At 39.5% G+C, this 13,114-nt stretch overlaps 1 protein-coding gene across 1 annotated transcript; it reads left to right on the forward strand.

Moving 5' to 3' along the window:
- Positions 1-4,923: 4,923 nt before the first annotated feature.
- Positions 4,924-11,281, forward strand: LOC111343418 (ZP domain-containing protein). Its single transcript, XM_022950591.2, has 6 exons — positions 4,924-5,100; positions 7,903-7,956; positions 8,340-8,711; positions 8,975-9,197; positions 9,958-10,238; positions 10,844-11,281. Exons 1-6 carry the CDS (start codon positions 5,052-5,054, stop codon positions 11,020-11,022), a joined length of 1,158 nt encoding a protein of 385 aa, XP_022806326.1. The 5' UTR covers positions 4,924-5,051; the 3' UTR covers positions 11,023-11,281.
- Positions 11,282-13,114: the final 1,833 nt, after the last annotated feature.

A 13,114-nucleotide genomic window follows, 5' to 3' on the forward strand; every position in this document is an offset into this window, starting at 1 on the left:
GGAGAATATCAGTCACAGCAGGTTGTCCACCTATTCATTGTTTTTCAAGTAGATAATAAATTGACATACTGATCTCGCTCGATAAAAATTTTAATTACGATCCAATTAGTATGATCAACCCAGTAGATTCGTTTGTGATGTCTAGTCACCATTAGGGTTATCTGGGGGTTATCAGGAGTTCTAAAGAAACTAGCGAGCAACAATGAATATTTATCAGTTTTATGGGAAGGATGTGGAAATTTGGTAAAATATCAGAATTGGTGTGTTCATTAAACTCGAAGAAGCCATCAGAAAAAAAAAAAGGAAAGCAGACCTGGCAATTGGCTACATTTTCAGCTAAGTGATGCTAACATTTGGAAGATAAAGCTTGAAGTACATGAAAAGCTTGTGTGTAGAATTTATACATTAGTTTGAAGACTATGTTCTGCATAACTGAGCAAGTAATATTTAGTTCAGCTGGAATACCGGAGGCTGGAAATGCAGAAGACATTGATTTATAGCGTATTATTATTGCTAATAGCCTTCAATGAGATGTGAAGTCGGCATCTTAGGACGAAAACATCGAAAATCACGCGAAAAGTAACCGACTAAAACAAGGTCAAAAAGAGAAGGGAAGTCACATATGCCAGGGGATCAAACACATACACCTTTTCGATGATGATAAAGTGCCAAATTCTCGCTAGATACTTTTGTTTAGCCTGATCAAGTGATCTACTCGCCGTCCTGAGTCAATATAACTCTACAGTTGACTTCTGCTATATCTACCATAAGATTGCTCCAGAATCAAAATATGAGCAGTCTGCACCATTCTTTCTGAGAGTCACGAAACACCTTAGTCACACGTTATCAAGATCAAAAACAATGCACAAGAGTGAAACTATAAATAGTGATCAATACTCCATAGAGCGTTTTATAAGCTGCGAATGTATAAGAGACCCTTGTTAAAAGATCGAAAGCAGCGATAACGCTAATCCTGTAATCCTGTAATCAAGTTTAATGTCTTTGGAACAAATCTCTTTCATCAAGAGTACTTCAAACCGCATTAGCTTTTCAGAGAAGCTTAACAGGCTAGCTGCTCTTGCAATGTGCTCTCACGTTGGATTTGTGGGGGGAGGAGGTGGGGAGAGAGTTGAAAAGCATTTTCTTCAGTGCCGAATGCATTATAGAAACCGATTTGATGGGGGCAGTTTGACAAAAAGATTCCGTGTTATCGTGCATCGATCTTTTCAGAAATAAATATGGTAAGAAGAAAAAAGGTAGCAAACTAGATGTAGCCGAGTGTCACTGATGTTACCGAAGTTCCAGCCACGTCTCGGTGTCTTTCGTGATCTGTTATCGAACAGATGTACGGCAACACGGAATCTATTTGTTTAATACAATAAAGAGGCAAAAAAAGTTTGCAAATGTTGACGTCATATATGTATCTGTTCTCTAACAGATCATGATTAAGAACCAATCAAAATTCGTACGTAATCCAGCTCACTATTTGCATAGTTTTTTCATGTCATTTTATTCATTTGTTTATTTGTTTGTTTGTCGGTCTGCTCAGTTGTTTTGAAATCAGGTCGTCATTTATTTCAGTGCTCCATGACTTTCGCTAAATCGCGCCCCTTTTTTTAAATTTTTTAAATTTAATTTAATTTTTTTTTCTCACCTTAGAACGCGATCAGCTGGGTTTTTTTAGCTGGTTTTGTTCCTAGACTGAAGTACAAAAAGTCTGTAAATGGACGGAGGATATCGATTGAGCCGAATTACTCAGTGACCCTTAGTCCCAGTTCGTCTAGACTTATTCTTTCCCACCAAATCTAGAGCCCAAAAACACTACCGAAGGATCGTTTAAGTTTATCTCATTTTTCTTGTCTCTTAACTTTTGTTTCTGACATCTTATTAACAGATATGGGCTAGTTTTAAATCCGATCGAGGCCTTACATAGGTTGTTGACCAAACTTTACTTCTTTAAGCGAAGCTTTATAAATAGAAGATACAAGAAATCTTTTTCAGTCAAAACAATCTAGCTTAAATTAGCCACGCCCTGGCCCGCTAAAGGATTTCGCTTCACACCTAAAGTCTACGAAATACAATTGTTTTAAAAGCAAGATCTTGAGACCGTAACAAGGCAGACAGTTAATGCGAATAAAATCAGCTCGATCAGATTTGAAATCGGTTAAAAAAATAGCGCAGGGACCCTGATGGTTTTATCTTTTGGAGCATTGTACATTCAAGACACAAGCTGGTTTTATTTTTTTTTTTTTTTTTTATTTTTTTTTTTTTTTAGCGTTCTTATCCCTGTTCTCTGTAGGAGGCAGCTGGTTTCAGAGAGAGCTATTGTCTCGCTCATACCTTGCTTACCGTTTCATATACGGAACCACGCTGACTCTTTACAACTCAGTAAAGGATTGTTTTGTATCGTGCAAGACGTAATAAATCCTGTTTAGGCCGTGAACATCTATATCAGGTTCTCACGTTCAAAATGGATAAAAATATTTAAGAATAAAAACAAAGGAAAAAAATAGAAAAAAGAAATAGAAACAACGTATGAATTACGTTATCGGGTGAGGCATTATTAACCTGAAACTTCAAGATTCAAATATCTTTTTTTTTATGGAGGGTTCATGTGCACAAAGAGGAAGAAAGCGAGAAGGCTAACTTCTCCCAAAGGGAAGTAAGCTTTGTGAACTGGGAAAAACACTATGGAGAGTTTTAAAGCTGATAATTTTAACTCTTGTTGGTGGGTGAAGCTCTAATCTTTTTGTGTTTTTGTGTTAGGTGATTTGAATTCTAGAACTCTCTAGACAGCTGTGTCAAAAGAATCCATTTTATATAATAGCCATATTATTAAAATAATTACCGTAAATGTTTGCGGTGAACTTCGTTTGTGTCCAACCAGCCCTTCCCTTGTATTTTTTAGCTGTGACTTTTGGTCTGTAACAGTAATTTTCAATCTAATAGACTTCTGTTTTTCTCTGAGCAAGAGATTCTTTACAGGAGACAAAACAAGATCCTACTTGGATCCTTCTAGGCTCTCAAGCCGAATTCATTTTCACTGGCATTTTTTGTGAAGCTTGCCAAATCCATGGTCGGCGTAATTTAAACAGAATTTCTGGTACATAGAGACAATAAAAAAAAACCTCGTCACTTACCTCTATGTAAACAAAAAGCTTAATCTAGAACATTGTACATTCACGTATTGAAAACAGGATCTTTATAATTAGCAAAGTTGAGAGAACGATGTGATTTTTTCTTTGGTTTATTAAAGAACTCTAAGATTAAGGTTTCAGACATTTTTCATATTATTTGCGGAGAGTGTTTTGGCAGTAAGGGTTAACATGTGGCAAGTCACAAATGATATGTTTGATGTTTTGATACGGTTCGGGATACAGCGATTTCAAACGGCAACCACGTCAAATCATATTAGAGCTCTGTTCATCCTTTTGTCTGCGAAGTTTCATCGCGGCCGTCAACAAAGCTCGCTGAGAAACTGATTACTGCTTAACTCAAGCTCCCGTTCATAAGAGCACTTTTTACCGACGTTTCATATAAATTTACTAACGTGGGAGAGTGCCAACACAGTTAGTGCTCAGTTCCCTCAAAATTCTAACAGCAGTCAGCGAATCACGTAGACACTGTACCTCTGTAGTGGGCCTAATTATGGTCCTAAAGAAAATCGGCTTTGTATTTTACACGAAGAGCACAAAATCCCTTGGACGACTAAATCTTCATTTTTCAATAAACATCTCTTTAAAAAAATCAGGACAAGATTAAATAATGATCGATCTTGTCGAATCGCGCTGACCAAATGACTCTTATCGGTTTTTCATGCTGTGGGTCTAATTTCCAAAATTAACAAATGAACTGCTTAATAGGTGGTACAAATTTGAGACAATAACCTTTTACAAGCGTTGTTTAGGAAAATATTTTTTCAGTTCTCATTTGCAGTTTTTTTCAGAAAGGCTAACGGCAAACAAACATGAACTTGATTTTGACATAAATGTCTTTGTTTGATTGTATAGTAAACTCTTTTCAACCATTATTTTCAGCCAGTTTATTCCAATTAAGTTTTTTATTCACCTGTAATCTAGAGTTTTAGTTGCCTCGGGCTGTATATTAATCCGCTGTAATTTCTATTCGTTTGGTTTCTCGTACTGTTTAAAAATCAACAAACGCTTCTCTCTCTCACGGGAAATTTCGAGGGAAATAAAGTTCTGCCTCGCTTGCGAAATCTCGCGGAAAACTGTCATTTTTATCAAGTGCTGCTAAATAATACCGCTTTAGAACCTAAGAGCCTTTTGAGTTTCAAATGTCTTATTACGCCCTATGTCGTGAGACTTTAGCAATAGCAAAGCTTCGTTTGTTTTCATGCAGATATCTGCTAATCATATGAAAACACTGACGCAATAAGACAAGAATGTTGTGCTGCGTACAATTCTCCGAGCAAGTGTGTCCTGGACAACTTGCAATCAATCAACTTATATTTCTTTGAGTTATTTATTTGTATCGTTTCCCAAGGAGGTTATGTAGCCATGAAAATGTGTCATCTGCCCGTCAAAGAGCAAGTGACATTGTGATTTATTCACGACACCGTGACAAAGCGCTGAACTGCAAAATTGAATAAATTATGCGTGATGCGCGAGTGAAAAGTCTACAAGATTTTGCAATCTCGATTGCTTTGGAATACTGTAAAAATTATATCAGTTCTTTGAAGTTCTTCACTAGATAGCACCGTCTGAGCTAAGAAAACACTCCCTCTCTAGCCATTCACAAAGGCATTCATTTTATGCAAATGAATTATGGGACCGCCTTACACAAACGCCCCAAAACAAAACGGATGGTGATAATTGCGGCGTGAAAGACAAACACGATTGGCTCCTGTTGTATGTGAATAATAATGAAATGGCGGTCCCATAAAGAATACCATCCTTGATCCCAGAGACCTGTCACTTAGACGTCTGCAGTGGCTAGTGCGTGTGCAGCTCGTCTTTGATTCTCCAAGTTCGTCTTAAGGTTAAACTTCTTGGTGAGGGATTCGCCCATTGAAGCGATTACTACCAGAAATGGCGCTCTACAGTCTTGTTTTGCTTCTTCTTGTGGGATTTTCAAACGGTAAGAAATTTTCGTAACTTTACGGGTTGCTAGAAGATTCGATTACTGCGTATCAAATATTTAGGTTTTGATTCGAGCTTGGCTTTTATTAGTTATAGCATGCGCAGACGAACTATTTCTTACTGAATTGCCGTGAAAAGTGCGCTTTCTGATATGATTTTGTGGCGCGCTTCAATTTGATGTAAGTAAATTTTGTGAAATGTTCCGCCACGCTAAACAAAAGTCGCAACGAGGCGAAACGGCGCCGTCGTTTCCTATATGTCTTCGACAAATTTCCAATCTTACTATCACTTATGGTAAGAGAAAGTGTATGACTGCAAAACTCCTTATCTCTTTGCGCAATTTCCCCATCCGGTGGATTGGCGTATTTGTGCATAATCCTTCCACTCTTCGGAGAAGAGAACTGCATTCAACATTCTTTCAGTCGCTGATGATTCAGTTGCATATTTAAGCGGATGTTATCCGCGGCTAAAACATTTTGATAACTTTGGATTTGCGACGCTGAATGGGGTGGAAATAGTTAAAAGAGCGAGTTGCCTCGAGTCCGTTCTGTTCTCAATTCCACGCGCCATTGCATTCCGGGTTTATTAGCAGAAAATACAGCTTGCAAGCAAACATGTGCTGTACTTTATTAAGTGATGTTTGTTTTGTCTCCATTACACACCTTTTTAAGGAATACGCTTTGGTCGTTCATTCCATCATATGAATCTAAAAATTTACGTGTACCTTTGTTTTATTAGTTTTGCTTTTAATTTTTCAGGGTGTGGTTGAAATTAAATCAGAGCTGAAAACCACAAATTCCGTGTCTTTTCAATCTCCAAACCTTATAAATATTAATCATTAAACTCTTGGCACCTCTGTGAAAAGTATTGACAAACAGTTTTGACATAATATTTCGCTTTGTTTTGACTTTGCTTACGATATCAGCTGTGCCGAATATAGCAATAGGTATCTCAGACTTTTAGTCTACGAAAACCCTCGCGTGTGCGCGTGGCTTTTCGCGCGGAGCTTCAAAGGTAGTACAACAACTTAAGAAAGGAAAGTCACTAAAAATTCTTGCAGGTCATCCAAAACAGCCAGGATTAAATTGCGTTTAATGTATTCCTAGATAACTCTGGCTCCCCACATTGCGCATTGTCTCTTTGTGTCGGGGGTTCAAGGAGGGATAGAGCTCGCAAAATAGGTCGCGTAGGTTTTATCAATGTGGATATTGCACTCATAGTATTGGCGTGTTGCAGTTTGGTGGCTGTAGATTATCAGACGCCTAAAATATTAAAAGCTTTGGTTCGCATCAAAGAGTTTTATTCACACTTGTAAGCCAACGAGCCGGAGAGCTTTTATTGTTTTGGAACCACCTGGCTTTGAAAATACCGCGCGCATTTTTATCAAGCATGCATCGTCTCTGCGCAAATTGAGCACAAACCAGAAAGTCAAAACTGTCTCGGTCTTGACATTACTAATATCTTTGTTGGCGCCCGATGATAGAAACAGATCCGAATCTAAACAAACGTCACGGAGTATATTGATATGATTTTCATCATATATGCCGTACTCCAAGGCTCATTCTTGCTGAACCAAATCGCCTGAAACTTGTAAATTTTTTTATTGAGTTTTCATTAGTTGATCAAGGTCTATAAGACTACAATCCAAGTTGCTTATGGCTCCAAAATCCAGCAGTTTAAGTGGATAACTTTATTGGCCAACTTCTCAACTGTAGTTGATAACCTTGTAGTATTTTTGGTAATGAGCTTTTTCTTTGCTCACGCGGTCCTTAGGTATTTGTGAGCTCTGGAAAAAGGAGTTCTTTCTTCTAAGCCAGATGTGATGATTTCAATGATCATCAGACCGTTTATTGACACTTTGCTAAAAGCCTTTATCTCAAAACAGACTAAACTATGGGTATTAAAAAATCCATATACAAAAGGAATAATGTGCTTTCACTAAACAATATTCAGCATGCTCAAGTTTCGTGTCTGGCGCTCTTGGAGCCACATTGCTTCTGCCAAGTTTTGCTGGACGAGATCAGAATTTTGGTCTGACACTTTCTACGGCGATTTCTGAAGCTAATTGCTTTTAAAAAGGCGTCTACTTTTTTTGCTTCATTAAGAATTAAAACTGGTGGCAAAGTTTATCAACTTAATTAACTCGTGGGTTCACGGGTTTTAACCTGCCGTCGCCGCACTAATCCTAAAGTCCACAAAGCATAAATTCTTGCATTTTCTTAAGTAAATTTCCTAATCCCATACCGATTAATGCAGAGAAAATTGAAAGCGTAACTAAAAGGTAAGAGGAGTAGTGTTATCAATTCTTAATAGATCTTTTAAGGGAACAAAAAGAAAGATGCAGAAAAATCGTTAACGTGGAATTAAACTTCGCGTGACACTCGCATCGAAAGAAGAACACGCGATGTTTCTCGCTCGATCGAGTCCAGGCGTTTTTCCATGCCCCTCGGCAAAACCTATCATCTTTAGAACGTTCAAGAGGTTGTATGTTATGCCACTTCTAGCTATATCTATATTTGTAAATGGTAAAGGAAATCAGCAGCCTGGAAAGATCGAAGAATCCCGCACAGAATGTGGTTGTCTTTCAAAAACATTAGGTCCGAGTTCTTTGCACCATTACTTTGCTAGAACATTCGATGACCGTTAAGAGCCTGCAGATCTTTTGAAAAAAATAACATTTAGTTAAAACAGAAGTCAGTTGAGCAAGCCTTATTTTAAGTATCTCCCAAACGCTTTGTCCAAAATTGTAGTGGTTGCTCTGTTGAAAACATACAAACTGGCGTTTTCTGTTCATTTTCAGTTTTAGGCCAAGAAAATTCCACGGCACCAACACCTACCATGGAGGTCTTAAAAAGTAAGTGAAGCGTGTGTGAGGCCATCGCGAGAAACGGTCATGGTCTCTTACCCATACCTCCCACGGCCAAGTGGTGGTCACGTTTTAGGATCCGAGGACCGTTTCTCAAGGGTCCCGGTACCTTAACGGGTCTGAAAAGGTGTTCTGCTTTCATTCAAGATGAGGCTTTCCGAGCTTTATACAACAAAGATATCAACTGAAAAAAAAGGGGTGATTACAGAGCCGGAATCTGCTTCTCTATTCTTTCAATTTCAATTTTAAAATTTTAAGAGTGGTGAGTTTTGTCAACGGTAACCTTGGTGTCCTATGGCATCCTCATCATAAGGCTAAAGCACTTATCGTTTGACCCACTAATATTGTCTCGTCGTCGTTATCATTTTCAGCCTTGTCCGTTGAATGTACTCATGAATATATGATGGTAATCTTGGAACACCAACCCAATCACGGCAATCTCGATATGGACAAAATCACTCTGATGGACGTAACCTGTACCCTGAATAACTTGGGAGAATTTAACGCAACTCATCTGTGGATGAGGGCTCCGCTCGATAGTTGCATGACAAACCACAGCACAAGTGGAGATACTATTACGTACATGAACAGCATCATTGCCGAGACGAGGGCATCTGCGGGAAGCGTTCTGATCTCCAGGGAGTTTCAGGCCGAGTTCCCGTTCAAGTGCAGCTATCCTCGATCTGCTCTCATGTCTGTCGCCAGCTTCTCTCCTCGGGAAAAAGTCATCTACACAAGGACAGGTAAGACAGAGGTCTGGTTACTATTCTTCTCAGGTCTTTCGCAAGTAGATTTACAGAAAGGAGTCTGATGCTCACTTTGTTATAATGGTATACTATTTAATTGCGAATAAAACTATCATCTTTGGTCAATCGAATGTTGGGCTTTCTCCCAGGCCCCTTAAAGCCAATACATCAAAAATTCTAGATTTGTAGAGGCCTGGGAACAAAAGATTTTCAATCCATTTGTTGAAGTGAATATAATGTATTTTCCTTTAAATCTTCAGCTGAATTTGGTAACTTTACCTTCACGATGGATATGTACGAGACAGATCAATACTTGAAACCATATGATAGCTATCCGGTGGAAAAGAAGCTGAATGAAAAGATGTTCCTAGAGGTGAAAGTCGAGTCCAATGATTCTAAACTGGTGCTGATTCCTGAAAAATGTTGGGCCACGCCCAGTCAGGACCCAAAGGATTCAAAATTCTTTGCATTTATCGATAATGGGTAAGGGGCTAAAAGATCGTCCTCAAATTGCTTTGAAAAAAATACGTCAATACCTTGATTGTTTGAAACGTGGTATGCCAGAGAAACAAACTGTGGATCATTATTTACAGTTTATGAACAACTGTAAACCTACCCCTCCCCTCCCCTCCCCTTTTGTCTTATGGACAGAAGTTCCTTGGACGCGACCTGGGAAGGTTTTTTTTTTGTATAGCTTATATTATTAAAAACTAGATCATTGGATAATGCAATTCAAGACTTTTTATTGGCTTAGCCATTATGGTATATCAGCCAATAAACCATAATCTACAAATATGGCAAGCGTACGTGCCAGTTTAAAATTAAAAGAGAGCTAAAAATTTAATAAAATTTAATAATTTAATTTAATTTAATTTAACGTCTTTAATAAAACAATTATTCCACTCGTGCTTGTTGGATATGAGATGATTATAGCCAACTCGGCGCTAAGCGCCTCGTTGGCTATCTATCATCTCATATCCAACGCGCGCTCGTGGAATAATTGTTAATTAGCTGTAAACGAAACTCTCTTCTCTAAAGAAGAGCCACTCGTTGAAATTTCATTTAATGGATCAGCTGTAATATCTTATAACTTTATCAGTATTTCTGGTAACAAGATCGAAATTCCCTTTCAGTCTTAGTTCTGTGGCTGAAAAGCGTCGAAAGTCATTGGGCTGTCCTCCTCTCGTAAATGCACTTAAGTTCCGTTCTAATATTCCTGTATTGTAACTTCGATTATATTCAGTTGCGGTGAGGACTCTACACTGGTGTTTAATTACGAGGAAAATGCAGTTCAACGGTTTACCTTAGATGCTTTCCGCTTCTTACAAGAGAACGCAGGATCCACTGTTTACCTTCATTGCGCTGTGGAAGCATGCCGCAAGGGAGACAGCGAATCACGTTGTGCCAAGGGATGCATCCGGGACAATGTCAGAAAGAGGCGCGGCTTGGTATTGGATAGTGTTCAGAAGCAGACTGTTACCATTGGACCATTGACCGCTGAAGATATTCAACCACAAGAACAAGGTGAGCGCGCGCGTGCTTGTGCGTGTGTTCGTGTGTGTATGCGTACGTGCGTGTGCTTTAGATATTACGCGAACGGTAGGTTTTAGATCGAGTAAGTGAGTGGCAAGACTATGCATGGTGACAGCATACATTTCGTTGAATCGCCAGCGCGGGTTACTGATATCGTGGTCGCGTGAGCGATTTTGACCCGGTTGTAAACTGTTTTTTTTTTTCCACCCAGAAGCAACTTTACCACTGTTGTCGATCCCGTAGCAATACAACCATCTTGAGAGCGCAAGTAATAGAACCCAGTGACTCTGAACTGTCTGTGGTTATCCACAGTTTCTCTCCGGAGACTACGATGGGTTTTTCTCGTTTCATCGAAGATAACCCGTCAGCACGTATTGTGACGGGTCGCTGGTACCAATTTACCCTCCTAGCAGAGGGAGGGTCAATGTGAGAGTTTCGTCTTACGACGTTTCTCAAGGTTTCTCATGCAGAATGCATAAATCCATGCATCAATCTGTTCTTTCACGTCTGATATGTGCAGACTAATAACTACCCAAAGCCATCTCTCATCTTATTTTTTGACGGTTTTTTTTTCTTTTTTTTTTTCAACTTAACAGCACAAGAGTCTGGAAGTTCGCTGACCGTTATCGGCGCGGTTGCTGGTGTCCTGGGCGTGGTCGTCTTGGCACTTATCGCAGCTCTGGTAGTGTTGTACATGCGTTATCATACACCCCAGCAAGCTGGTCAAGTCGTGTACTCAAAGGCCTCCAATGATGAAAACAAGATGCTTGTGTGAGGGGGACTGGGGTTGACGTCACGTGGCACACTATAGGAAAGTCTTTTGTCGTTCACCGCTTCTTTTTGTTAGCTTGAGAAGCTAATGACATTTTTTACAATTTTTTTATCTCAGTTTTCATCGACATCAAGCTTTTGAATGACCATGTTCAACTTTAAGAACCTTTTAGTAGCTTTTAGAACCTCGAACCACTGTTTAGTTTTCCATTTACACCTTTCTATTGAGACAATAAATTTTGAATTAAGACAGTATAAAATAATGTTTTAAAGTCAATTGTTTTTATTTTTTATACAGAAAATCAATTAATCGGTAAAACTTTTCTTAAAAATTTCTAACAAACTGTTGGCGGTGATGAATTGCTTTTGCGCTTTTCCAAGTTGGCATTTAAGGGTTTCATAAAGTTTGATTAATATATTTAGACTTGCTACGGTTGTTACGCGATAAAGATTTGGCGTCTAAGAACGCTTTTCCAGCATTCCTTTCCTACTCTTTGCTCCTCCTCAGCCCTCCTCGTGTAAGAAGAGAGGGACTGGCCGCAAGTCTAATATGTCGATCAATCGTTACTGCTTTTCGTCATTTCATAGAAGTTACATTGAAGACACAGATTGTTTCCTGCATCGTTCTAGGCGGTAAACGAATTTAAAAGAATCTACCTCGTTGAATAATGTTATGGACAAGAAACGTCCTTAACCGTTACAGCGTTTGCAAGGTAAGAAATGACGAAATATAAGCAAGCTTAGAATTCTAGCAAAAGGGTGTGGCACAAACAGATCGACTGTTTCAAGTACTCCACATTGATAAATTGCGATATTTACCGCTTTTAAAGTAGGCTCAACAAAGTAGAAAAATTTCTTGATTCTCCTGGATTTGTTGCTGAAAAAGTGACTGGAATAGGATCATTTTATTCAATTTAGGCATAGTTAGATCGAGGGGCATTTTCCATAGTGTCGAATCTTACAGTTGCAGTTAAGAACTACTATTAATCTTTGCTTGCTATTTCATTTTTAAACATTTCAGACAGCTCAATAATGTATGTGCCACTGTAAGCCTTTCTTTCCTATTAAAATGCATTAAAAAATCACTGGCTCGTGGATTACAACCCCATCTTGAAGAATCCAAAGTCGTGACAGTTTCTCAGTGAAAATTATAGCTGCCATCTCTAACTTTTACAGCAGTGGAAGGCTGGGGAGAGGAAGAAATTTGTCCTAAGAGGTGAGTGAAGGTTGAAAGGGCCCTTTCCTGCCCCTCCTCCCTCCTCGGTCCACTTGACTTTATATCAAACATGGTCGACTAAACGAATAAAACGCTTGCAATGCGAGCTAACATTCCTTAATGTTATTTGCTAAACTAATTTTGAAGTAACTGCTGTACACGTGCCAAGTTGGGCACGATTCTGCGTTTAATTAGCGCCATTCTTGTTACCAGTGTCCTCGTTTTCTTTGTCATGGCGAGAGAGTCTGGTGAAAAGAACAGGGCAAACAGCAGCCTTTGTTCTTAGTCGGAGCTCGCACGGGTGCTCATTGAACCTGTATTGATCATTTTCAGACAATGTAAGGTGACCTTAAAGTTTTCTTTCTCTCTTAAATCGGGAGAGAAGTACCTCTCCGTTGCATGGAATTCAATCATCAACGCAGTCTTGCGTTATTCGGAGACGCAAGCACAAAACGTTTTCGTAAATTAAACATTCAAGAACTTGCACGACTTGCCAGAGAGCAGTCTTTCATTGGCTTCTTTAGAAGGCCGCTGGACCCCCTAGTGGAGACGCGGTGGCTTCATGGTTGGTGCGCTCGACTCCGGATCGAGTGGTCCGGGTTCGAGCCCCAGCCGGGGACATTGTGTTGTGTTCTTAGGCAAGACACTTTACTCTCACATTACCTCTCTTCACCCAGGCGTTTAAATGGGTACCGGCAAAATTTATGCTGGGGGGGTAACCCTGCGATGGACTAGCATCCCATCCAGGGGGGAGTAGAAATACTCTTAGTCGCTTCATGCTACAGAAACTGGAGTTAAGCACCGGCCTGATGGGCCACTAGGCTCGTAAACAGACTTGGACCCCCCTGCGAGCTAGTCTCCCTCGCAGCCGGTTTTAGTC

This window comes from Stylophora pistillata, chromosome 2, assembly GCF_964205215.1.
Source record: "Stylophora pistillata chromosome 2, jaStyPist1.2, whole genome shotgun sequence".
Taxonomy (NCBI): domain Eukaryota; kingdom Metazoa; phylum Cnidaria; class Anthozoa; order Scleractinia; family Pocilloporidae; genus Stylophora; species Stylophora pistillata.